This window comes from Eptesicus fuscus, chromosome 13 (genome assembly GCF_027574615.1).
Source record: "Eptesicus fuscus isolate TK198812 chromosome 13, DD_ASM_mEF_20220401, whole genome shotgun sequence".
NCBI lineage: Eukaryota > Metazoa > Chordata > Mammalia > Chiroptera > Vespertilionidae > Eptesicus > Eptesicus fuscus.
In genome coordinates this window covers 53,595,180-53,622,644 of record NC_072485.1, presented here as the reverse complement: position 1 = coordinate 53,622,644, position 27,465 = coordinate 53,595,180, and the positions used below count along the sequence as shown (strand labels likewise).

The 27,465-nt window shown below is 47.5% G+C and overlaps 1 protein-coding gene and 1 non-coding gene across 2 annotated transcripts in view; one reads left to right on the top strand and one right to left on the bottom strand.

Annotated features, from left to right (window-relative positions):
* Window positions 1–14,037: 14,037 nt before the first annotated feature.
* On the bottom strand, window positions 14,038–14,139 carry LOC114234960 (U6 spliceosomal RNA). The gene has a single exon (XR_003621141.1). It is a non-coding gene; the product is annotated as a U6 spliceosomal RNA (small nuclear RNA).
* A 7,302-nt stretch (window positions 14,140–21,441) lies between these two features.
* PLEKHA7 (pleckstrin homology domain containing A7) overlaps window positions 21,442–27,465 on the top strand; it is a 206,336-nt gene continuing 200,312 nt past the window's right edge. The window contains exons 1-3 of the mRNA XM_054725413.1: window positions 21,442–21,530; window positions 21,631–21,707; window positions 21,811–21,868. Coding sequence (XP_054581388.1) covers window positions 21,442–21,530; window positions 21,631–21,707; window positions 21,811–21,868 — 224 coding nt within the window. The remainder of the gene's footprint in view (window positions 21,531–21,630; window positions 21,708–21,810; window positions 21,869–27,465) is intronic.

Here is a 27,465-nt window from a genome sequence, read left to right as displayed (position 1 = left end):
ATGATTTGTGTTTCTTTCCCTTAGAAAATTGTGGACCAGTGATTCATACATGTTGATCTTATAATATGGCAGTGTTTTAGCAGAATGAGAATTGTGTGGTTCCAGAAAGAGCTATATGTATCCGTTGCTTCTCATACATGCCCTGACTGGGCATCAAACCCACCACCCGTTGGAGTACAGGACAAAACTCCAACCTAGTACACTGGTTGGGGCTAGGATACGGCTCTTGTTTGTTCAAATTATGTATATGTGAGCACATAAGATTTGAAGGTTTCCTTTAAGAACTGTTCTCTTGATTTAAAAATCAAGTGGCAGGTGTTAAATTGAATTTTAAATTGAAGCTATGCATATATACACTGAGTGGCCAGATTATTATGATCTCTGAGCGCATAATAATCTGGCCACTCAGTGTATGTCCTATATAATAAAAGGCTAATATGCAAATTGTCCATTCGACCAGCAGGCAGGCCGGTCAACTGCCCATGTTCCCTCCCCCTGGCCAGGCTGGCTGGACCCCACCCATGCACAAATTCATGCACCAGGCCTCTAATTTTATATATATATATATGCACGCACATACATATACACACTGAGTGGCCAGATTATTATGCGTTCAGAGATCGTAATAATCTGGCCACTCGGTGTATGTGGCTTTAAAAGTCATACCAGTTTATAAGACTTGAAAACAGTCCCTTCCCTTTTGCAACCTGAAGTCTAGGGCAACTACAATTCAGCTATTTCTCTGCCATAATATGCCTTACGAATAATGTTTTGTGGGTGTTTTGTCTTTTTTTATTGATTTTTTTACAGAGAGGAAGAGAGAGGGATAGAGTTAGAAACATCGATGATAGACATCGATCAGCTGCCTCTTGCACAACCCCTACTGGGGATGTGCCCACAACCAAGGTACATGCCCCTGACCGGAATCGAACCTGGGACCCTTCAGTCCGCAGGCCGACGCTCTATCCACTGAGCCAAACCGGTTTCGGCAATATGTGGCCTTATTATGTCAGGCTTTCACTTAGCATGTTTTTGGGGTCCATTCATGTTGTAGCATGTAACAGTACTTTATTTTTATGATTGTAGGTACATACCATAATGTGTTAATGGATATTTAGCTATTCCTAACTTTTTGCTCTTGAACAGTGCTGCTATGAACATTTCATGTACTTGTTGTGAGTCCCTGTTTTCAATTTTGGATATATACTTAGAATTGCTCTAAATAATATCCTTGTACTGTGATTTCTTGGTTTTTTGTTTATACCTCTTCCCCTGGAATCCTCATAATAACGTAAGTTTCCTATCATTCATCTCCAAACTTTGAACCATAGTTTAAATCTCAATATCTTCAGTCAAGCTTACATCTTTGTATTTTTCCTTAGTGGTATCTCCCAGGACCTTCATTCTCCAGCTCCAATTCAGACAAGTTAGCCTTGAGACCTATAGTTCTGGGGTTGACTTTTGCCATCAGTGTGGGAATTCTTTCTCCTTCCAGTGTCAGATTCCCTGTATCTATATGTCTCATGTCCTCTTTCCTGGTTTATGCCTCCCTTTTGGTGAAACTCAAAAATTATATAAGGTGGTTTGGTGTACAAACCAGTCACACTAAAGTTGCTTTGCAATTAAAATTTAGTAACTTCCAAAGAAAGGGCTCAATCCTTGGACCTCATTTTTTCTCTGTTCATGCCAATTCCTAGGTAATTCCATCTAGTCTTGTGTCTTTAAAAGATACTTTTGAGGTTATTGCACTAAAATTCATACCTCCAGCACAGACCTTCCCTGAATTCTAGCCTTAGGTATGCGTCCTATTCAACATCCCTACCTGGATAGCTAATAAACACCTGGAATTTATTTCAAACTGAACTCTTGATTTTTGATCACCAAATTCTCTTGGCTCTACCTTAACAATATGTCCCAATTTTACCACTTATCACCTCTACTACAACCACCCTAGTCTGAGTCACCTCTTTCTATTACTACCATAAAAGCCTCTCTTGGCCACCTGTGACCCCCACCAGGTCTTTTCCACATTCAGCATCTAAGATGATTTTTCAAAGTGTAAGTCACGTGGTATTCCATATGCGCAAACACCTCCAGTGGTCCCCATGTCATTCAGAATAAAATCTAAAATCCTTATCTTGCCCTACAAGCAGTGTCAGGATCCGGCAGGAAACAGATGTACATCACACTTAAATTGAGGAATTTGGAGAGTGTCTTAAAGGAAATTTAAAAGGTATGAGTGGTCCGTAACATCAGCTTCCCAGGCAACAGAGCAGGGTGGAGAGTGGGTGTGGAGGGCCCCTGTGATCTGACCTCCAGCTACCTGTGCCAGTCACGAGCTGGCTTCACACTCTTCCCAGGGCCATTGCCCTTGTTAGTTTCTCTGCCTGGGAGGCTCTTCCACCAGATGTCCATAAAGTTTGCTCCTACATTTAGGTCTAACCTCACCAGAAAGGCCCTTTAAAAAGCTCCCTCCCACCCAACACTCCATCTCCCAATCCTGCTGTTCTTCAGAGGACTGCGTACTACCTAAATTATTGATATTTTCAGGTTATGAGTAAGCCCCATTAAAACAGGGATCTTGTTCACTACTATATCCCTAGTATTTAGAATGTGTGGCACATAGTAGGTTCTTAATACATGATGGTTAAATGAATGCACATAAAAGATGAAAATTTGAGCCGAAACCGGTTTGGCTCAGTGGATAGAGCATCGGCCTGCGGACTGAGAGGTCCCAGGTTCGATTCCGGTCAAGGGCATTCGATTCTTGGTTGTGGGCACATCCCCAGTGGGGGGTGTGCAGGAGGCAGCTGGTCGATGATTCTCTCTCATCGATGTTTCTAGCTCTCTATCCCTCTCCCTCTCTGTAAAAAGTCAATAAAATATATTAAAAAAAAAAAAAAGATGAAAATTTGAGATTTTGGAAAAAGTTTTTCAACTGTCACTGTTGAAAGAGAATTGGACTGGGAATAGCTTCTAGGCTGGAAATAATATATGCTAATAAAAGCCTCGGTGGGCCGAAACTGGTTTGGCTCAGTGAATAGAGCATCGGCCTGCGGACTCAAGGGTCCCGGGTTCGATTCCGGTCAAGGGCATGTACCTTGGTTGCAGGCACATCCCCAGTGGGCGGGGGGAGGAGGGGGCGGGTGCAGGAGGCAGCTGATCGATGTTTCTCTCTCATCGATGTTTCTAACTATCCCTCTCTCTTCCTCTCTGTAAAAAAAATCAATAAAATATATTAAAAAAGAAAAGAAAGAAAAGGAGCCTGACGGGCACCCCAGAGATTAAAAAAAAAAAAAAAAAAAAGCCTCGGTGGCCCTCACGCACAACGTTGTCACAAGATGGCCACCATCTATACTAATAAAAGTCTAGATGACCCTTGTGTGCGACGTCATCACAAGATGGCCACCACAAAATGGCCACACGCACAGCGGAGGCGGGGCCCGTTGGCCGCTCTGCGCGATGAGGCCTGTGGTCCTGTGGCTCCACATGGCATGGAGGAGGCTGGTCCCAGCGTCTCCGCTGCCTCGTGCGGAGGAGGTGGGTCGCGGCAAGGGAGGGCAGTTGGGGGCCATCAGTCCGGCAGGGAAGGGCAGTTGGGGGCAACCGGGCTGGCAGGGGAGCGGTTAGGTGTCAATCAGGCTGGCAGGCAGAAATGGTTAGGGGCAATCAGGTAGGCAGGCAGGCGAGCAGTTAGGAGCCAGCAGTCCTGGATTGTGAGAGGGATGTCCCCGAGGGGTCCCAGATTGGAGAGGGTGCAGGCCGGGTTGAGGGACACCACCACCCCCCATGCACGAATTTTGTGCACTGGGCCTCTAGTATATATATAAAAGCCTAAGTCACCATCCTACCGGTAGCTATGACGTGCACTGACCACCAGGGGGCAGATGCTCAATGCAGGAGCTGCTGAGCTGCAGTGATTTGGCAGCTGCAGTTCTCAGGTGATGCACCCGGAACCAGAGAGGAGGGAGCCCAATTCCAGGGTGCATCACCCAAGAACTGCCCTCTCGCAATCTGGGATCCCTCAGGAGATGTTGGAGAGCTGGTTTCGGCCAGATCCCTGCAGACCAGACCAAAGGACCCCACCGGTGCATGAATCCGTGCACCAGGCCTCTAACCCATTGGCTCCCCACTTCAGGTCTGGCTCCCCACCGGGCCTCTAGGCCATTGCAGAGGTCCTGGGTCTGGCCCTTACAGAAACTTTTCGACTCAATTAGCTAAATGAGACATGCAGGACCTACTGCCTGCGGCCCCAACATGTGGTGCCCACACCGGCCCATCCGCTTAATACATTCCGATTTCCAGTGGAGGCAGCAAATTTTCCCGCTACCACTCTCGGCTGGGAAATCAGCCTTGGCTTCCCTCCTTCCGGGTGGACAGTAGCACCAGCAGGCAACCTCCAGGGAGGGAAGGAGGCGAAGGAGCAGCTCAGGTGGGAAGATGGAGGTTCCCGCTGCCGCAGGACTCCGCCTGGGCAGAAGGGCCTGGGTGGGAGCCTGGCATTGAGCAGGGTCCTGCCCTAGGCAGACTAGATTCCAGACTAAGTAAATCCTGTTTGCTAAATAAATGCATTTTGCAGCTCAGTGACCATAAGTCATCAGTTACTGCCAAACTTAGGGTAAAGTGAGATAAAAGAGGTGAGACAGATACAGAGAGAAAGTGACATAATATTGGGAGAAGAGAGGAGGAAGCCCGATTCCAGGGTGCATCACCCAAGAACCGCCCTCTCACAATCCAGACCCCTAGGGGGATGTTGGAGAGCTGGTTTTGGCCTGATCCCCGCAAGCCAGGCTGAGGGACCCCACCGGTGCATGAATCTATGCACGGGGCCTCTTGTTTTTCATAAAAATGTTATTACTACTTATTGTATCTAGTGTAAAAAAACACACCAACCTGCTATTGAGAAGTGAGATGTCATTCTGATTTCCACTCCTTTTGTTTTTAACCTGTTTTTTTCCCCCTAACATGATGCTTTTAGGATCGTCTATTATTTGGTGTTTTGAGAGTTGCAATAATACTTTGGTTTTATCTTTTCATTTGTTCTGTAAGGTACTCAAGCTATTTCAGTTTCAGAATTGTCTTGCAGTTCTGGAAATTGTCTTGAATTATTTGTTTAATATTTCTTCCACTCTATTTTCTGTGTTCTCTTTCTGGAACTCATTATTTGCACTTTACACTTTCTGGACTGATCCTCTAATGTTTTCTCATCTTTGAACAACTATTGTCCATCTCTTTTCCTACTTTCTGAGAGGTTTCAACTTTATCTTCCAGTCTTCCTAAGTTTTTTTTCATTTCTGCCTTCATATACTTAATTTCCCAGAGCCAGTGGTATTTTGGTAAATGTATATGTGTGTATACATATATATGCTTATGTGTTATTATATTGTTAAATGTATGTTGGTATGTTGGTAAATGTTTAACTCTCCGGTGGGGGTGGGGAGAAGACAACTTAGATTTGCAATGTTTATTTTTTTTTTGGTGTAAAAACTCCCACCGTAGCCCTGGCTGGTGTGGCTCAGTTGGTTGATCATTGTCATATGCACCAAGAGGTCGCTGGTTCAGTTCCTGGAGAGGGCACATGCCCATGAGGGGCATGCAGGAGGCAGCCGATTGATGTTTCTCTCTCTCTCTCTGTCTCTCTTTCTCCTCCCTTCCCCTCTCTCTCTCCAAAATCAGTAACATATATTTATTAAAAATATCCCACTATGGCAGATTTCAAGCTACCAGGGGGATGTCACAGTGGAGTTGGGAGAGATGCTTGGTAGTAGACCATTATATGGTATTTCCTCTATACAGGAACAATAAATGTAAGTGACTTTAAGACCTTGGATAATAGAAAAATGGTAGCCCTGGTTGGTTTGGCTCAGTGGATAGAGCGTCAGCCTGTGGACTGAAGAGTCCCAGGTTTGATTCTGGTCAATGGCACATGCCCAGGTTGCAGGCTGGATCCCCGGTAGGGGGCGTGCAGAAGGCAGCTGATCAATGATTCTCTCTCTCTCATCACGAATGTTTCTACATCTCTCTCCCTCTCCTTTCCTCTTTGAAATCAATAAAAATATATTTTTAAAAAAGAAAAATGGTGTGAAATAATTAGGAAATGCTGAGTTTTTATTACATTTGTTTGAATATAATTTACCTTTGAGATTTAATTTTCATTTAAAAAATATATATTTGTATTGCTTTCAGAGAGGAAGGGAAAGGGAGAGAGAGAAACATCAATGATGAGAGAGAATCATCCATCGGCTGCCTCATGCATGGCCCACACTGGGGATCAAGCTCACAGTCCAGGCATGTGCCCTGACCAGGAATTGAACCATGACCTCCTGGTTCATACAACGATGCTCAACCACTGAGCCATGCCAACCAAGCTGAATAATTTTTTTTTATTGATTTTTTTACAGAGAGGAAAGGAGAGGGATAGAGAATTAGAAACATCGATTCAGCTGCCTCTTGCACACTCCCTACTGGGGATGTGCCTGCAACCAAGGAATCAAACCTGGGACCCTTCAGTCCGCAGGCTGACGCTCTATCCACTGAGCCAAACCAGTCAGGGCTGAATAATTTTTAATAATGCCTCTGCTTAACTGGTTTGCAGAATTCCTGAAAATGTAACAGTTGGCTCCTATGAGCCCTTATGACCAGCTCCAGCTCACCACGCAGAGCTCATATTCTGTTCCCTGAATTTTCTTTTTTATAGAAATCTGTTTTTTTATAGATATATTTTCTCATCTCTGAATACTTAATAATAATCTTAATTTTTTTCTATCTCTACACTGTGTTTTCTCTGAGATACTTTTTTGTTTGTTTGTCTTTTATGTTAGTCTTTTCTCAAATGCCCAGTAATCTTTGTAAAGTTCTGAATTATCCACCATAAAGTGCATACAGTATTTGAATTGTATCTGGATGCAGTTACTCTTTTTCACTACTAGGTGGCGTATATTATTGTTGTTGTGGGTAATGTTAACACTACTATATACCTGCAGCTTTTAATTTAAAAGTACTCTTACTTTTATATTTCTTTGACTTATACAACTTCTCAAAAAACCAACTCCAGATTCCTTTGGAAGGAGGCTTGGCATAAGTTCATTTTAAAAAATACGTATTTTAAAAATTAATTTCAGAGAGGAAGGGAGAGGAAGAAAGAGATAGAAACATCAATGATGAGAGAAAATCATCTATCCGCTACCTCCTGCACACCCCACACTGGGATCTAGCTTGCAACCCGGGATGTGCACTGACCAGGAATCGAACCATAACCTCCTGGTTCATAGGTTGAACCTTAACCACTAAGCCATACTGGTTGGGCAGCATAAGTTCATTTTTTAAAAAATTACCCCCATTTTAAAGATGGGAAAATTGAAGCTCAGAAAAGGTAATCTTTGAGGCTCAAACTAAGGTCTCTAGGATGCCTAGTGTTCCAATCACTATATCGCGATGCTTCTTATGAGTTTTTTTCTGTGTTTTTTGTTTGTTTGTAGAGAGGGATGAAAGGAGAGAGAGAAAGAAAAATATTGACGTGAGAGAGATACATCAATTATTTGCCTCCCCATACCCAACCCAACTGGGGATCGAACCCAAAACCTAGGTATGTGCCCTGCCTGGGAATCAAATCCCCAACTTTCCGGATGCTCCAGCCAACTGAGCCACACCAGCGAGGCCTCTTTTTTTTTTTTTTAAGAAAAGTGAAAATAATAATGACCCATGCTTTTCTAGACAAGTCAACTTAAAAATTAACAGAAACATAGCTTGCTCTCCTTGGAGCATGTCCGTGCCCTTCCTTTTCTGGGGCATGTACTTTTGCTCTCTCTTTCCTAAACTCTAAGGGTCCCCACTAAACTAGCAACCAGCAGGCAGTGGCAGCTCATCCTGGGCTAACCCCCTGAACCTGTCTCCAAGTGCCCCTTTTCTCCGGCTCTTCAGTGAGCTAACAGCAGGCCCGCCTTGGCCGAGTTCTTTTCCATACCATTCCTAGGGAGTCAAAGCAGCCCCGCTCAGGATCTCTGCTGTTGCTTCCACTACCCTAAGTCCATCCTTGTTTCCATAAATGTACCCTCCAAATAAAGGTAAAAATCAACACAAACATTTTGGCTAATCCCTAATGTATGAAAATATCCATTACAGAAATCAAATTTTAAAATCTCCAGAAATCTCAGTAAGTTTAGGCATTGTTCTCTTTTATATTGTTTCTCTTTAATTTTGTTATCTGTAAGTAAAAATTAGATTCCTTTTAAGCCAAAGATAAGAGTTGCCTTTCAGTAACAAGCTGTTCATGGCATCCCAGCCTCACCTGCAGCCACACTATCACCCGTTGCTGTGGCTACAAACACAGTGACATACATAGCAGGAGCTGGGGAATGACGACCACCAAATCAGAGGGAAGATGAGCAGGACTGTGTTTGTAATGTATTTTCCCCCCATAAGGTAGGTGAGATGTACAAGGGGACTTTTGCTATATTCTGTCTTTTTGTATGCCCAACATTCTTCTAAAAATATGAGGTCTAGAATTAGAGAAAAGCAGTTCACTCAGCAATTATTTATGACACTTTTGTAACATGTATTCTATACAGCAGTGAACAGCAATCTATTCATTGCTGATTAATTCAAAACACATTCACTAATGGCTTCTTATGGGCAAGGTGCTAGGCCAGATGCTAATAAGATGACTCATACCTGATCCTGCACCTATAAAGACATGGGGGCATGTGGGCGAAGAAATATGGCTCTATGGAAAGTAACTTCACAGGGTGATCATAAATTCCTAACTAGGCAGGTCATGGTGGGTAGTCACACCCCAGGCATATAACTTCCTTACTGAAGCTTATCTTTGCCTTAAGCAAGCCCTGTCCATCGTTTCTGTGTGTCTAGGTTAACACACATTTGAAATGCCCTCTTTCAGACCCTTCTAACACGTGACCACCCTTTCAGACCCTCCTAAAGTGCAAGAGCACATCATCTTAACTAGCTTGTAATTCAATCCTCATCTTGCTTTCTCCCACCTCTGTGTAATCTTCCTTCTGTCCCATCCTGAATTTCAGATGCATAGAAGAAATTGCAAAACTGTTATTCTTTGGAGCATTTGCGATCTTGCTCCCTGGCATATGTTGCCAGTTTTGGCTCAGATAAACTCATAAAAATTCTCTGCAGGTTTGGACATTTCTTACATCGACAGGCATATTGCATTATTCATTAAGTGTACAAACCACAATGTAGATATTAGCCTCAGAAGAGAGGTGTAGATAAAGTGCTAAGAAAAAATCATGGACAATTTGGGAAGGCTTCACAAGGAGATGGCAGTTAAGCTGGATCTTGAAGGATGCTTTGGGAAAGCGGGGAGAGGGAGCACCCCAAGAACAGAGCTTCCTGTGCGTGAGCAAAGTATGATGGGAGAATGTGCAGTGTGCAGGACCAGTGAGTGATTTAGTTTGGCTGGTGAGCTTGGGAGTAGTGAGAGAAGTCTGGGAAAGGAGTTAGGTCAGTTCCCAGAGGGCTCAGTCCAGGCCAAGCTGCTCAAGCCACATGACCAGAACTGTGTGCTGTTAGTGAGGGCCAGTGGGGCGGGGAGCGGCAGGTTGCTTCCTAGAGCCTGGGTGGGCACAAACAGGACCTGGGCCTCTGCAGAGACAGGAGCAGGTGTACAGTCCACAGGGCCTGTTAGTTTGGGTTGGAATCACCGCTCACAAGTGGCTCTTCAGCTTCTGCTTAAACTCCTCCAAGGATGGGAGGGTCACCGCTGACAAGGAGTTTGTTTTTTTCCTGCTGGGGAGTAGTTCCCCAAGGGTCTACTGGAGCCCTTGGTGAGGGGGGAGACAGGAGAGGAGAAACACGTTGGAAAAATATGAAGTGTGCTCTCTGCAGGGGCCTGTCCTCTGGTTCCAGCAGTCAGTGTGCCTGAGGGTGAGCCCGGCTGGGGGGTCCACGTGAGGAAGGCTGCTTTGGGCGGTGCCTTCTCCACTCAGGCCTCGGCCAACAGGCGGCAGGCTGGAGCTGCTGGTTTGCCTCTGGGGAAGGAGTTAGGTCAGCCATGGTGCTGGGCCTGGAACACCCACCTAGTGGGGAGCTAGGGCCAGGGAGACCAGCTCGTGCTGGAGGTGTGGGACGGTCCTGCGTCACCCTGGGGTCCTGCTCCCCTAGCATATACTCTTCTAGTCCAGGGGAAGGGCACTTTGGCTGATCTGGGGTCTCAGCATGGGCCCCCAGCATTGGCCCTCAGACCCCACCAACAGTGCTCAAAGATGGGGCAAGACGGGTCCTCCAGGAAGACTGACGAGGTATCTTTGAGGCTCTTTAGACAGAGCCCCTCCTGTGTCTCTCCAGCTAACAGGTTGCCGTGCTGGAGATGCCAACATCGGAGGGTGTGGCACATGATTTGCGAGCCTACACTAATATACTTATTTATGAACTCAAAGGTCATTATTGGTTTTTGTAACTCATAAAGCCCTATGCTAACTAAAGTGTTATTATTTATACAAATCACCCCTGAGCTCTAACCGCCTCTAACTCAGGATCAGGGGTTATGGGTTACAAACTCATTGGAGCAACGCTGGAATGCAGAATTATTAAACTCCTCTTTGTCTCAGTTTCCTCTTATAAAATGGATGTCAAGTCCCTTGCCCAAGGTCAAATGGCCAATGCAAGGCCACCGTGGCTGGACACTGGATTTTAGAAACAGAAGGGTGTTATTTCCTCCCAATTTCTCAAAGCAGCCTGGGGCGTGACACTCAACCCCGCTGAAGAACTGTTCTCTGACCTTTGAAAGCAAGATGAAGAGTGAGTGGGTGGGGGCTGGAAAGGAGAGACGGGTCAGCCTGAGTGTGTGTGTGATGGGGCCTGGCATGCATGGCAGGAGTGCCGCTGAGAAAGGTGAACTGGGATGGGGGTGTGTGTTCAGTTAGCTAGGCAGGTGATGAGACTCAGGTCCCTCGTCCTGGGGGAAGAGCCCAGGTTGGTCAGTGCCTCTGCCCTGTTTTCTCCATCCTGCACTTCCCCCCAGGGGTGCTGTGTGAACTTGACTAGCCTCACTGCCTGGGTGGTCCTTATCTAGAAGAGAAGGAGGTTGGACCAAGTAGGCTCCAAGCCCTTGCTGGGCATGCCAAGCTAAGTCTGAAAGCAGGTGAAGCGCCCGGCCAGTGCTGGCTGAATGTCCACCCATGAACCAAGAGGTTCAATTCACAGTTGGGGCACCTGCCGGGATTGCTGGCTCCATCCCCAGTGAGGCGCATGCAGGAGGCAGCCGACTGATGTTTCTCTGTCATCAATGTTTCTGTTTCTCTGTACCTCTCCCTTCCTCTCTCTCACTAAAAAAAAAATTAAAAAAAATTAGAATAATAATTTAAAAAAGCAGGTGAAGCTATTCAAATCTCCAACACCTTCAAAAGAGAGATCCTGGGGCAGGCAGGGTGAGTGTTGAAAGTCCTGGCTTGAGTCACTTTTTCCTACATACAGACTCCTTTCTGGCCTTGTCCTGCTCGAAGATTGGAAATCAGGTGTAAATGTCAGTCATCTGGATTGGGCCCAACCTGCTCATTTCTTCATTCGGCAACATTCTCTAAACCAGGGGTCCTCAAACTTTTTAAACAGGGGGCCAGTTCACTGTCCCTCAGACCGTTGGAAGGCCAGACAATAGTTTTTTTAAAAAAAAACTATGAACAAATTCCTATGCACACTGCATATATCTTATTTTGAAGTAAAAAAAAAAAATGGCAAAAACACCCGCATGTGGCCCACGGACCGTAGTTTGAGGATGCCTGCTCTAAACCCTTACAATGGCCCTGGCTCCTCTCTTCTCTCCCATCCACCCACCCACCCATCCATCCAATCAATAAGTATTTATGGAATATTTGTCAGGTGCTGTTTCAGGCTTTGGGATATAACAGTAAACAAAACCAGACACGGTCTCTGCTCTCTTGGAGACTGTAGGACAAAGGAGCTGTACCTGGTGCTACAAGAGGGAACCCTGACTGGGTGGGGGAATCTCACCATGGTGGGCAGAGAAGGCTGCCCTGAGGAAGTGACTCTTGAATTGTTATTTGAAGTAAGGGGAAGTGAAGTTGGGGGGAGGGGGTATTCCAGGCACAGCAATTAGCCTGTACATAGGCTTGTGGCAGAAGGGAGTGCTGGGGCAGGAGAGGGGCTAGAGGAGGAAGGGAGGCAGGGGCCAGAGCCACAGGACTCTGTAGGCCTTTTAACTAACTGTCTTTTCTTTAGAGCAACAGGGAGAGAGGTGTTTTGTTTTGTTTTTATTAGCATTTATTTGATGCTGAATTTACTGGGTGGACCTGCCCACCCAAGGGGAGTAGATGCTACCTGGGGAGAGGCAGGCCCTAGAGAAGAGGGATTCCCATCCTGAGGGAGCCCAGCAGAGGGCAGCAGGAAGCTAGCCCCAGGCTCCTGTGAGTCCCTCTGCTGAGAATACCCAGAATGTCCCTGAGGGTCTGGAGGAGAATTTAGGTCAGGTTCTGGAGGGAAATGGGAAAACCTTTGAGGTTTGTGTGGGAGGATGCCTGTATAAAGCTGGCGAGGCAGGAATTAAGAAATTAAAATTGCCAGAGGTGCCAATGGGACTAGAAGCTCCAGGCAGGCAGGGAGGGACTGTGTCTGTTTTGTGCAAGCAGCTATACTATTAGAGCAGTGCCTAGCATACAAGGTGCATGAAATTAACATTTATTTATCAAATGCACAAATGGAGATCCTGTTAGGTGGGGGGACGGAAGGAAGAAAAGGGGTGGCAAATGTTTTAGTGGAAGACAAAAAGAAAAGAATTTTTACTTATTGAGCCTACTATTTGTTGGGCAATCCTATATAATAAAGAGCTAATATGCAAATGGTCATCATGCCCTTATGCTGTCACCCCGTAAGGGCTCAGACAGTCAACACTGGGGAGAGAGGAATGGGGACCAGCCAGGCTGCAGCCCAGGAGAGGGACAAGCTACCTGCCCTGTGGTCCTGGGCGCCAGCATCTGGGGCTGTGGCCCGGGACAGGGACAAGCCGCCCTCCCCACGGTCCCGGGTGCCAGCAGCTGCACCTGTGCCTGTGGCCCGGGACAGGCACAAGCCACATGCCCCGTGGTCCTGGGCACCAGCGGCTGTGCTTGCGGCCCGGGCAAAGCCGCCTGCCCATGGTCCCCTGTGGCTGTGGCCGGCCCAGCCGAAACTGGCTGGGTCCTGGGTGCCTGCGGCTGGCCAGAGGGAGGGAAGCCCGGGTCCCGGGTGCATGACAAGGCAGAGGCAATTAGGGGCGATCAAGCCAGCAGGGGAGCAGTTAGGGGTGATCAGTCTGGTAGGGGAGCTGTTAGGGGCAATCAGGCAGGCAGGCAGAGGGGTTAGGGGCGATCAAGCAGGCAGGCAGGTGAGCGGTTAGGAGCCAGCGGTCTCGGATTGCAAGAGGCAGTTGGACATCCCCCAAGCGGTTCTGGATTGGAGACGGTGCAGGCCGGGCTGAGGGACACCACCCCCCCCCCCGTGCACAAATTTCGTGCACCGGGCCTCTAGTCTATACATATAAAAACGTAAGTGACCGAAGGACTGGTTGACTGGTCAACCAGTTGCTATGATGCACACTGACCACCAGATGCTCAATGCAGGAGTTGCCCCCTGGTGGTCAGTGTGCTCCCGCAGCCAACCTCCCGTGGCCGGCCAACATACCGTGGTTCCTCCCCCTGGCCAGCCAACCTCCTGTGGCCCCTCCCCCTGGCCAGCCACTCCCCCCCACCCTGATCTGCCTTGATCACCGGCCAGCTGAGGGACCCCACCTGAGCAAGAATTCATACACGGGGCCTCTAGTATGCTAATAAACCCTTTAAATTCATGATGTTGTTTTCAAGTTAGTTTTTTAATTTTAAGGTTAAAAATATGAAACAAAACAAAAATCTAAAAATAAGTCTCATTCTCAGAACAGACCCTCGAGCTCCTTCTCAGAGGCTAACAAGGTTTTTTGCATATCTTTTTAGAAATTTCATATGTATATCCCTTGAGGGTCACCTGCTGCTCCCTGCTGCATACAGGATACTGGCCTGTAGTTTTTTCTTTTCTTTTCCTTTTTTGTGTGTAGAATGCTTCACGAATCTGTGTCATGCTGGTGCAGGGGCCTTGCTAATCTCTTTATTGTTCCAATTTTAGTAAATGTGCTGCTGAAGAGAGCACCTGTTTTCTTTTCATGTAGTGTCCTTATCTGGCTTTGGTATCAGGGTAGGAGTGGCCTAATTAATTAAGTTCAGTAGCGTTCCCTTCTGTTAAATTTTTGGAAGAGTTGAGAAGGATTGGCATTAATTCTTCTTTAAGTGTTTGGTGGAATTCCCCAGGGAAACCATCTGGATCCTGGGCTTTTCTTTGTTGGGAAATTCTTGATTACTGATTCAATCTCCTTACTCATTATTGGTCTGTTCAGATTTTCTATTTCTTTTTTAAAATATATTTCTTTATTGATTTCAGAGAGGAAGGGAGAAGGACAGAGAGATAGAAACATCAATGATGAGAGAGAATCAGAATCATTGATCAGCTGCTTCCTGCACACCCCTACTGGGGATAGAGCCCGAAACCCAGGCATGGCTGGAATCGAACCTGGGACCTTTCAGTCTGCAGGCTGACACTCTATCCACTGAGCCAAATCGGCTAGGGCCAGATTTTTCTTTTCTTTTCAAATATATTTTTATTGCTTTCAGAGAGAAAGGGAGAGGCAGAGAGAGATAGAAACATCAATGATGAGAGAGAATCACTGACTGGCTGCCTCCTGCATGCCCCTTACTGGGGATAGAACCCGCAACCTGGGCATGTGCTCTGATAGGGAATCGAACCTGGGACCCTTCAGTCCTCAGGCCGATGCTCTATCCACTGAGCCAAACCTGGTAGGCTAGGGCCAGATTTTCTATTTCTTCATCATTAAGTCTTAGGAGGTTGTATGCTTCTAGGAATTTATCAGTTTCTTCTAGATTATCCATTTTTTAGCATGTGATTGTTCACAGTAGTTTCTTATGATTCTTTGTATTTCTGTGGTATAGTTGTCCTATCTCCTCTTTCATTCCTGGATTTATTTATTTGAGGTATTTCTCTTATTTTCTTAGTCTAGCTAAGGGTTCGTGAGTTTTGGTTATCGTCACAATACCAGCTCTTAGTTTCATTGATTGTTTCTTTTGTTTTTTTTGTTCTCTATTTCATTTATTTCTGCAATGATCTTTGTTATTTCCTTCCTCCTGCTAACTTTGGGCTTTCTTTTTCTTTTTTACTAGTTTTCAGGTGTAAGGTTCGGTTATTTGAGCTCTTTTTTTTTTTCTTAATGTAGGTGTGTTATCTCTATAAACTTCCCTCTTACAATTGCTTTTGCTGCACCCCACAGGTTTTGGTATATTGGGTTTTTGTTTTCAATATATTTTTAAATTTCCCTGTTGATTTAGCCTTTGACCCATTAGTTGTTCAGAAGCATGTTATTTAACTTCCACATACTTGCGAATTTTTCAGCTTTCCTCCTGTTATTGATTTTTCCTCTCAAACCATTGTGGTTGGAAGAGATACTTAGTATGATTCAATCTTCTTAAATTTGGTAAGATTTGTTTTGTCACATACCATAATCATCTATCCTGGAGAATAGGATAGATGTACTTGAGAAGAATGTGTATTGAGCTGCTATTGAATTTCTATAAATGTCTGTTAGGTTCATTTGGTCTAATGTGGCATTCATGTTTATTATTTCCTTATTTATTCTCTGTCTGGAGAATCTATCTATTGTTGAAAGTGAAGTATTGAAGTCCCTTAATATGATCATAGTCTATTTCTCCCTTCAGATTTGTTCGTATTTGCTTAATATAGTTAGATGTTCTGATGTCGGGTGCATGTATATTTATGATTGTTTTATCTTCTTGATGAATGGGCTTTTTATCATTACACAATGACCGTCTTTGTCTCTTGTTAGCCTTTTGGGATTAAAGTCTATTTGTCTGATATAAGTATAGCTATCCCTGTTCTCTTTTGTTTCCACTTGCATGGAGTATCTTTCTCCATTCCTTCACTTTGAGCCTATGTGTGTCCTTACAGCTGAAATGAGAATCTTGTAGGAGGCATATAGTTGGGCCTTATTTTTTTATTTATCAAGCTACTCTATGGCTTTTGATTGAAGAATTTAGCCATTTGCATTTAGAGTAATTATTGATAGGTAAGTACTCACTAATGCATCTTATTAATTGTTTTCTGGCTATTTTAGAGTTCATTTGTTCCTTTCTTCCTCTCTTGCTGCCTTTCTTTGTGAATCAATGATTTTTTTTTAAATTTCTTTATTGATTAAGGTGTCACATATTTGTCCTCATCCCCCCATTCCCATCCCACACCCCTCCCCACGGATGCCCCAACCCCCTGTTGAACTTAACCGTTGGATAGGCTCATATGCATGCACACAAGTCCTTTGGTTGATCTCTCCCCCCTCCCCCCAACCTCCCCTATCCTCCCTCTGAGGCCCGATAGTCCGATCGATGCCTCCTTGTTTCTGGTTCTGTTCTTGTTCATCAGTCTATGTTGTTCATCATTTCCCCTAGATGAGCAAGATCATGTGTCACTAGAGATATACTTATAAGAACTGAATGTGAGACAAGCAATAATAGTTATGCTGACAGGCAAATGAATCAGTCTGTAGTGAGTTTCTTTCTGGACCAACAGTTCTTTTGAGACCCAATTTCAATGTCCACCAGTTCCTTATGTGTACATGTCAGCACTGACCCCTCAGCTCTGGATGGTGGACAAATGGTGGTAATGGAGGTCCGACTCCCTCTGGTTTGGTCTCGGCCGGACCCAGGGGCACGGCTTCACCCGGACTCAGGGGCACGTGGCCGAATCAATGATTTTCCATAGTGGTATGCTTTGATTTCCTTCTCTTTATCTTTCGTGAATCTACTATACGTTTTTGCTTTGTGGTTACCATGAGGCTTACACATAATATCTTACAGATACAATAGCATATTTTATGCTGATAATAATTTAACTTTGGTCACATATAAAAACTATACCTTTTTATCTCCTTTTTTGTTTTTGATGTCACAACTGACCTCTTTTTATACTGTGTATTAATAAATTATTGTAGTTAGTTATTTTTAATACGCTTGTCCTTTATCCTTTATATTACAGTTAAGTGGTTTACACACCCTCATATTACATTATTAGAGTACTAGTAGCCCATTTGCAGGAAAAATCCTGCAATCGGCCGCTGCGGCCGCATGCGCTGTCGCCGCTGCTGTTGCAGCTGCCGCGCCTGCACCCGCGCACCTCTGCCACCCGCCCCGCCCTGCCCCGCCCCGCCCGGGCTTTCCCTCTGGCAGCCATCTTGCTTTCTGCTTTTCCTCCGTCTTCCTTCTAAGTTGTCTTCAGTCTTCACTCCTCCCTCCCTCAGAGTATGAAAATTAACCGCCATCTTTGTTGGGTAATTTGCATACTTGCCCTGATTGGCTGGTGGGCGTGGCTTTGTATGGTGGGCGTAGCGAAGGTGCGGTCAATTTGCATATTACTATTTTATTAGGTAGGATGCTGAACTTGTATATATACTTACCTTTACCAGCATATTGTATGCTTTCATGTTACTAATTAGCACCTTTCCATTTCAGCTTGAAGAACTGTCAGCATTTCTTGTAAGGCAGGTCTAGTGGTGATGAATCCCCTTAGCTTTTGTTATTCTGGGGAATTCGTTATCTTACTTTCATTTCTAAAGGATAATTTTGCCAGATAGAGCATTCTTGGTTGGCATTTTTTTCTTTGACCATTTTTAATACATCATCCCATTCTCTCCTAGCCTGTAAGGGTTTTGCTGAGAAATCTGCTGACAGCCTTCCAAGTTCCTAATAAATTACAGGCTTCATTTCTCTCCCTGCTTTTAAGATTCCCTCTTTGTCTTTGATTTTTGGCAATCTTATTATTTTTGACAGTCCTGGAGAGGACCTCTTTGAGTTTATTTGGTGACTTATGAGTTTCATGTACTTGGATATCTAAATCTTTCCACAGATTTGGGAAGTTCTCAGCCATCATTTTCTTTAAATAAACTTTCTGCCCCCTTTTCCCTCTGGAACTCCAATAATTCACCAATTATTTCTTTTGATGGTACCCCATAGTTCATGTAGGCTTTCTTTACTCTTTTTCATTCTTTGTTCTCCTCTGAGAACAAGTAATTTCAAAGTTCTTATCTTCCAATTCACAGATTTTTTCTTTTGCTTGATTCATTGATGTTTTGATATTTTCCATCGCATTTTTCATTTAATTCATTGTATTTTTCAGCTTCAGAATTTGTTTGACTCTTTTTTTTTTTCTTTTTCTTTTCTTCTTTTTTTTTTTAATGGGTGTTCTTTTTTTAAAAAAATATTTTTATTGATTTCATAGAAGAAGGGAGAGAAACGTTAATGAGAGAGAATCATTGATTGGCTGCCTCCTATATGCCCCCTACTGGGGATCAAGCTCACAACCCGGGTATGTGCCCTGGCTGGGAATCAAACTGTGACCTGGTTTATAGGTCGATGCTCAACCACTGAGGCAACCGACTGGGCTGTTATCTCTTTCTTTAAGTTCTCATTTTGTTCACGTATTGTTTTCCTGATTTCAGTGAATTTTCTTTCTGTATTTTCTTGTAGCTCATTGAGTTTATCTAAAATAGCTATTTTGAATTATTTATCAGGTAAATTGCAGATCTCCAAGCCTTTTGGATGGCTTACTAGAAGATTATTGTGATCCGTTGGTGGTGTCATGTTTTGTTGATTTTTCAAGTTCCTTTGTGTTGCTGTATTCACATTTGAAAGAGCAGTCACCTCCTCTAGTCTTTACTATCTACCCTCTTCAATGCACCCAAACTTGTATTTTTTGCTCTAGTGGTATGCTGGAACTTCTCCACTGGAAACCTGGAATTCCACAAAGACTCCCTCACCTCTGGGTGATTGTCTAGGACAGTGGTCAGCAAACTCATTAGTCAACAGAGCAGCAAACCGCGGCTCGCGAGTCGCAGTTTGCCGACCACTGGCCTAGGACAATGATTTCCAAGGGCTCCTCAACTGCAGCTGAGAGGGACTAGAGTCAGTTCATGAGCCACTGCAGTGTCCACAGCCAGGACCAAGGTCTGTGTGCCTAGTGCCCGATGCATGTGTGGGTAAAACTCCTCCTGGGTTTCTTGGCATATGGTACTGTCCCCACAGCTCCCACACAATACTTTTGTCCATGGATGGATGCCAAGTTCTGTTGTTGAGGAAGACACAAACAAGGGAAATCTTAATCATGATGCTCCCTATATATAATAGTAGCATACATATCATCGTTCTGCATCTTGCATTTCACTTAATATCCTAGAGATCGAGCTCATTTTTTGTAACAGCTGCATCCTATTGTAGGAATACATCATAATTTAATTAACCTGTTTTTTTTTAAAGTTGAGGTATAATTGACATATAACATTGTATTAGTTTCAAATATATAATATGATTGGATATTTGTATATATTATGAAATATCACTACAATAAGTCTAGTTAACACTCATCACCGTACAAACCTGTTCTTTTTTGATAGACATTTAGATTGTTTCCAGGCTTTCATAACTATTGACAACGCTGCAGTGAATACTCTAGTACTCAGGCCTTTGTGCCCGTGTGAGCATCAATGCAGGATAAATTTCTAGTAGTGGAATTGCTAGGTCAAAAGGCATATGCATTTAAATTCTAACAGCTTTGAACAAACTACCCTCAAAGAGACAACCATTTTAAGTCCTACCCACAATAAACAAGATCTCAGCAGTGCCCACTTTTGCCCATTTGATATCTAAAGCAGTACCTCACCTTAACTTTAATCTGCCTTTCTCCTATTGTGAGGTGGTTGAGTGTCTTTTCATTTGTTTAAAAGCCATTTGTATTGCTTTTTTTGTGAATTGTGTGTTCCTGACCTTTGCCCACTTAATGTATTATTTCAAATTAATGTTTAACAATAAAAACATTATTTTCCCATTGTCATTTGCTCAACAATCTCCTCAAAGGCAGGAGACCCTCTCAGAACCTGTCTGTTCTCAAGGAAGGGCGTGGGTCTGGCCTCCTTAACACCCCATAACCCTCCCACAACCCCGTGTTTGCTTTCACCTCCCTTCTCTTCCCAGTCAAATGTGACCCGTCCTTCAGGTGAGCGGAATTCCACCTGTTTGGGATGGCTTTCCGAGTAACTAGTGCCCACACACTGCCTCGTCTCCCTTCTCTATGGGTCTCATCTCATCAACCATAGCCTCTGCCCCCCAAAGGCTGGGCCTGATATCTCCCGGAGTCCAGCTTCGCCTCCGTCCCTGCTGAGTGTGCGGGGGTGTCCGTGTGGAGTGTTTCAGGCGCTCATTCAGCTTTTGACTACATGCAAGAATCAGGCACTGTTCCAGGCACCAAGGATATGGTGCCGTATGACAGACCAAGGCCCCTCCTCTCCTCCAGCTGACATTTTAGTGAGGGCAGGGGGCTAATAACAACAAACAAGGCAACACAGAAACACACACACAAGTAAGAACGCCAATCAAGTGTACACAGTAATGGAACTGATAGCGAAGGGAGGAGGGGAAGAGTCTCCTTTGGACAGCGGGGTCAGGAGAGGGATCCCCAGGAGCTGAGATGAGAGCACAGACCTGACTATGAGAAGGCTCCAGCCATGGAAAGAACCTTCCAGAGCCCCCACTAGAGGTCCTACCTGGAGGATCTGCTTCAGACGGATGAGATCCAGCCCAGCCCTCAGTCACTTGATGAAAACTGCAGGCAGAGCCTGTGATCCCTGCAACTTTAGGGCTGTGCCTGTGGCGTGTGGGGAGAGGACCTGCACCCCCTTTTCATACTCCAGCTGCAAACTTGGGTAAATGAAATCATGCTTGACCTGGCACTAATAGAGGGCCTACTACTTGCCAGGGTCCAGTTAGACACTTTATACTACCGTTTCTTCATTTAATCCACACTACAAGCCCGTGTAGTATTCATTATTAACTTTATTTTGCAGAGGAAGAAACCGAGGCTCGGAATACGGAAGGAACCTGTTTAGGTTTACATGGTACAGAAATCAGTACAGTTCCCGGAGAGAAAAGTTCTGTCGCAGGGTGGGGTTTACACTTACAGGAACATTCGGGGTGCACCCCGTTTCCGGAGTTTGCCCCTGGGGCCCCGACAGCGGCCCCCGCCCCGCCCGAGTCTCTGGGGCCAAGGGGCGCACGGCGGGCTGGGGGCGGGGAAGTCCGGGGACAAAGGCCGCGGCCACCGCGTCGGGCGGGCCGGGGTGGCGGCGAACGGCTGCGGCCGTCGGGACCTGCGGACGCCGGGACCTGGCCGCGCGCCCGCGCCGGGGGAGCCCGCACGGCGATGGAGCGCCCCGGGGGGCCGCCCGGGCCCGCGCAGGCCGAGCCCGCCGGCCCGCCGCCCGCGCCGCCCCCTCCCCCGCCCCCGCTCCCTCCCGCCCGCCCCGCGGCGGCTCCGAGCTCGGCGAACATGGCGGCGGCGGCGGCGGTCGGGCGGGACACTCTACCTGAGCACTGGTCCTACGGCGTGTGCCGGGACGGCCGCGTCTTCTTCATCAAGTGCGGCGCGGGGGCGCGGGGGCGCGGGGCGGGCGGGGCGCGGGGCCGGGCGGGCGCCCCCCGGGCGGCGGCGCGCTAACAGGTGCACCTCTCCCCGCAGTGACCAGCTCCGCCGCACGACCTGGCTGCACCCGCGCACCGGGGAGCCCGTCAACTCCGGCCACATGATCCGCTCAGGTGGGCGCGGGGGCGGCGGGATGGGGCGCCCGGGGGACGGGGGGGGGGGGCGCGCGCGCCTGGGCGGCCAAGTTTGACCTTAACTCTTCTCGCGTCCCCGCAGACCTGCCCCGCGGCTGGGAGGAGGGCTTCACGGAGGAGGGCGCCAGCTACTTCATCGAGTGAGTGACCGCGCCTCCGCCGCGCTCGCACCGGGGCCGTGTGTGTGTGGGGGGGTCCTGTGCGTTCCCGAGGGGTCCTGTGCGTTCCCGAGGGGTCCTGTGCGTTCCCGCCGCGCGTCCGCGCCCCCTCCTCCCGCGCGGGTCCCGGGCGAGTTGGCGCGCACAGCGCGGCGGCCGCGGGCGCGTGCGGTTTTGTTTGCCGGAGTTATGGGGCGGCTGCTGGAGGGAGGCGGGGTGCGGCGCACACCTCCGCGAGGGCACCCGGGCGGGGGTCCGGGATCCGGCCCGCTGCGGGAGGTCGGCCTGCAAACTGCTCCCTGGACCTGGCATTTGGGGTGGCTTCGGATACGCCTCCCTGTTAGGGTCTCCCATTGCACTGGGCTGGGACCGGGGTGAGCAGGGGTGAGGAGAGTGGATTAAAAGTTCTGTCCGGGTTCTGGGGACCGGGGGTAGAGTGGGTGGTGAGGAGGGAGGGAGAGAGGCGAAGGGACTCTCTTTGGGGTGGGTGGCTTTCTCTGCGATGATAGTGGAGAGGTGCAGCCGCATCCCACCCCACCTCCTGCTCCGACCCGCGGGGCAGAGATGGGGGCGGGAGGGGACCCGATTAGCCAATGATGGTACTTGAACGCTGCGCGTCTCTTCAGCCGCAGCTCAAAGAGGACGCTCACGCGGCCTCCGCGTAGTCAAGCAGTAGCTTTTCCTCAAAAACCCAGAGCCTTGCCCCCCAAGCCAAGTTATCCCCGACCTGGGTCTGTGGGAATGAAATCGAGGCGCCGTTCAGACGCGAACACTAGCAGAGTTTTTCCTTTCCCGCCCCGGGCTGTTCCCGGGTTGCAGCGTTTCTGCCCCTGCCTGCCGCCGCCGCCGCCGAGCTCCACGAGGTCAGACGCGGCTTCTGGTCCTTTGCCCCAGTGCCTGGTACAGAGAAGGCGCTCGGCAAATGTTGGTTCACTGAATGAATGAGCTAGCTTCAGGCCCGTCTGGATACACTTCATATTAGGTCTGACTAATACTAAGTGTAGTTTTGGGGACTGTGAGCCGGAAATCCTTTCTTTCACCAACTTGAAAACTGCTAGTCGGCAGAGGGCCAGCATTTTGGAAGCTCAGATGGTCCCATAAAGTCCTGGAGCCCCTCTCCCTCCTGGGCGTGCTTGGGCTCTGGCAGGAAGGTTGAAATCCTGATGAATGAGATGAATAGAAGTGAGCACTAAGGCTCTGGGTGTGGTTGGCTGTCGTGTGTGTGTGTGTGTGTGTGTGTGTGTGTGTGTGTGTGAGAGAGAGAGAGAGAGAGAGAGAGAGAGAGAGAGAGAGGGGAGGGGGTTGGGGAGCTGGTTGGGATCATTAGGACCTTTGATTAGTGGCCCTCTCTGGCTCATAACTGCATCCGCTGGGATTTATTAGCTCTCTCCTGTGTACAACATAGTGTTCTAGGCATTGGGACTTAAGAAATGAATGAGGCAGCGCTGGCCGGTGTGGCTTAGTTGGTTGGAGTGTTGTTGACACTGTGCACCCAAAAGGTCTCTGGTTCGATTCCCCATTAGCGCACATGCCCAGTTGTGAGTTGGATCACTGCTCAGGGTGCATGCTCAGGGTTACATGCAGGAGGCAACCCATTGATATTTCTTTTTCTCTCACACTCATGCTTCTCTCTCCCTTCCTCACTCTCTAAAATCAATTTATAAAAACCAAACACACATCCTAAGGTGAGGGTTTAAAAAAATTATTAAAAAAAAGAAGTGAATGAGGCAGACATGGAGTTTGCAATGTAATGGGGAGGGGAGGGAGCAGAAAATCCTCCTATATAATAATAGGCTAATATGCAAATCAACCGAACATCGTATGACTGGTCACTATGACAGGCACTGACCACCAGGGGGCAGACACTCAATGCAGGAGCTGCCCCCGGTGGTCAGTGCGCTCTCACATGGGGAGCACTGCTCAGCCAGAAGCCCTGAGACCAGATCTCAGCTGGCAGCAACAGTGGTGGTGGGAGCCTCTCCCACCTCCAGGGCAGTCGGACATCTGAGGACGGCAAGAGGGCGCAGGCTGGGCTGAGGGACTCCCCCCCCCCCCCCCCCCCCCGCCAAGTGCACGCATTTTGTGTATCGGGCCTCTAGTAAGTAAATAAACAAACAATAATATCAGTTAGTGAGCAGTAACTACTATGCAGAAAGTTAAAATAAGGTGATATAAAGTGAGTGGTTTGGTTGGATGCGAGGTTAGACGTGGTGTTTCTGAATAGATGACTTTTAAGGTAAAAGAAGAATGACAAAAAGAGATCCATTGTTATGTTGAGGAGGTGGCTATGCATTTCTGGAAGAGGGAGCAGCCAGTGCAAGGGCTTAAGGCGACCAAGAGCTTCAAATTCAAGGAGCAGAAAGGCCAGGGTGGCTGGGATGTGGCGAACAAGGGCGATGGTGGCAGGAGAAGCCCTTACAGATAGGACGGAGCTAAATGGTGTAAGGCTCAACCACTGAGCCACGCCGCCTGGGCCCACCTCTCCTATTTATTGTTTCTGTCTCTGCCATGAAGTTCTAGGCAGAGTCTTGAGCTGAGGGGTCTGAGGGGAGTGTAGGATCCTAGGTCCGTTTCACAGCCTCTTGTCCTTCATCCCTTTTGTTGTCTCTTCTGTGGCCACTCTGTGAAGTCCCTCTTGGTTATCCTTCAGCAAGCCCTGGTCTCTGCCTACGGGGCCTTGGCCCTGTCCTTCCAGGCAGAGGAGAAAGCAGTGTGACACTGGGACCTGTGGCTGCTGACTGTATTTCCTACCTCATTCTGTGGCAAGTTCTTGAAGACTTAAAGATTTGGGGAGTAATTATTCTCCTTCCCCCTCTTCCCCCCATAAAAATATTTTGCTTCAAGGGTGCTTTCTTGGATTTACCATGAGCATTTCTGATTTTTTTTTTTTTTTGGTGTGGGGAGTTTTTTAATATGGTTCAGTTAGAGGGACAGTGTCGACACCTCTGATTTTATTTTCGCCAGTGGATCCTTGCCTGGAAGTTGTGTGAGGGGCTCAGGGTGCATCAGTTGCTCCTGATAGTTAGCAGATATTTGAATACTCTCCAGAATCCATTTCTTTTTTTTTTTTTAATATATTTTATTGATTCCCCACAGAGAGGAAGGGAGAGGGATAGAGAGTCAGAAACATTGATGAGAGAGAAACATCGATCAGCTGCCTCCCGCACACCTCCCACTGGGGATGTGCCCGCAACCAAGGTACATGCCCTTGACCGGAATCGAACCTGGGACCCTTCAGTCCGCAGGCCGACGCTCTAGCCACTGAGCCAAATCGGTTAGGGCCAGAATCCATTTCTTGAAGGAGATCACCGGAGCTAAGGCAGGTGGATTTTAGGTTTTCTTTCAGCACTTTGCATTAAACTGTGGGTTAATTAGGGACAAAATGTATGAGGACTCTACTCCTGGTCCTCCCAGTTCTAGACTAGGTGATGCTGACTTGTACTTCAAGACTTCTCTTCTTGCCCATGAGCCCCTTAGCCAGGTAGCAGGATATGATAGCAATTGTGCCACTAACAGCAGCAGCAATAATAGTAGTAGCGATTATGCAATAGCATCATATTTTCGAGTCCTTGAAAAATGCCAGGAGCTGTTTTATAACTGTTACCTGATTTAATTCTTGCAACAACTTGATGAAGTAGGAACTGTTACTAGTTCCACTTTCCCTACGTGGAAACCTGTAATAATCCCAGTCGTTCCAGCAGCAAAGGCAGTTGGCTTTTTCTGGTACCTTTTCCTACTCGATGCTTCTAACAGCCCCTAGAAGCCGCAGAGCTGGGGTTGTCCTGTCTGAAGAGATGATGAAATTCAGGTCCATGAAGGTTCAGTGATTTGCCCAAAATGTCAGAACCGTGGTCTTTCTCTCGTATGGTAACCATGGTAGTCACGGTGGCTTCTACCCCAGGTCACAGGTGAGAGCCAGCGTCGATACTTGAAGGAGCGCCATGCCATGTACTGAGTCGGCTCAGGCTGCCTCAGGCTCAGGGGGCCATTCCCCTTCTTTGTTTCTGCTGGGGACTGAGGTGCCTTGGAAAGGCAGCGGCCCTTGGTCTCCTGTGCTGATTGGTGATGGGGCATGTCTCTGATGAGTAAGAAATGGAAGGCATTAATTATTACCTAGTGAAAACAGCCTGGCAGACACAGCCTTTTCAACAGGAGCCTCCTGAGGGAGAAATTCTTAAAGGGGCCTCAGGAACTAGAGTGCTAGGCTGGACTGGGCTTCAGGGGTTTCGTGGAACCCCATGGGTTGGGTTCTCCCTACAGCAGTTTTGAATAGATCCTGCGTCAAAAAGGAGAATGAATGGCAGAGAGGAGGGGTTCTTGCTACCCTGCCTGTGCCAAGGTTGCTTCTTGAAGGCAGAACCCGGTTCTCCGCCTCTGAGATTGGCACCCATCCCAGCACTGGGCACTAAGTAGGCACTTGGTATGTATTGAAGCAGCCGTGTTTAAGGGACCCAGGGAGTTCAGTAGGTATTCCAGGTCTTGGGAGGAGATCAGGATGAGGGTGTGGGGGGAGACCAGGCAAGGGAAAAGAAGCGAAGCAGCCAGGAACGGCGCCTGCCAAGGCTGGCGCCTGGAGCCCAGGCTTCTTGTATGTAGTTTCTTGCTGTCATGACCAGCACACAAAGCAGGAACCTGGCCTCTGGCTTCTTCACCTCACGACCTCGTGCTCTGTATCTGGGGCGTCTGTTGGCTGCTGGGCCTGGCTGCCCTCACTCCTGGTTGCCAGGTCTTGGTCCTCTCCTCTGTGACTTGGCTTCATGTTCCTTAGTTTCAGCTTTGGAGCCTGCAGGGCCACCATTGAAGGCATCGGTCCCCTGTGGGTGCACATCCCCAATGAGGGCCGTGAGGCTGTCAGGAAGGCATTTCTGAGGGCGGGACTGAGGCTGTTTTCCCACTCCCTCCCCAGCCCTTTCACCACCGCAGGTCCTGGGGACAGGACTGGCTCAGAATTTGCATGGCCCAGGGCAAAAGGGAAGTGCAGGGCCACTTGTTCAAAAAGCCAGAAAAACAAGGGTATTAAAATATAAAACTTTCCCTTTCTCCCGCAGTCTTTCCCTCTGCTTGTCATGGTGTGTTTCTTTGCTATTTAATGTCTTTCTGAGTAAAAGAATGGTTTTTAATTATTAGCATAAATCTTGTGATTCATCTCTGTATTGTGGGCTATCACATTTTAAACCAACTATCAGGGCATTGACTTCCTAGGCTGAATCACCACCTCATGCACCATGCTGAGCGACCACAGGGCAAGAGTGCGGTGCTCAGGCCCCTGGACGAGAGTGAGGAGCAGGGAGGCTGGATGGGCCGTGGGGCTCCAGGAGGCTGGGAGTGGGCAGCTAAGAACCTGTCCCAGGGAGGCAGGGGGTGGGGACTGGCGTGAGCCAAGACGTCACACCACCTTCAGAAGGGTTACCCTTCTAGAGATAATGCTAAATATCTAGAGTGTGTTTTTGCATTCAGCAAGCCCATTTCTGAGCCTGACATTAAAGGGAGGGAGGAAGAGTTGGGGAGTGAAGGTTGAGCCAGGGGTGTAGAATGTCCAGGTCGGGACCCCACCTGTAGACACCAAGTAAGTGTAGCAG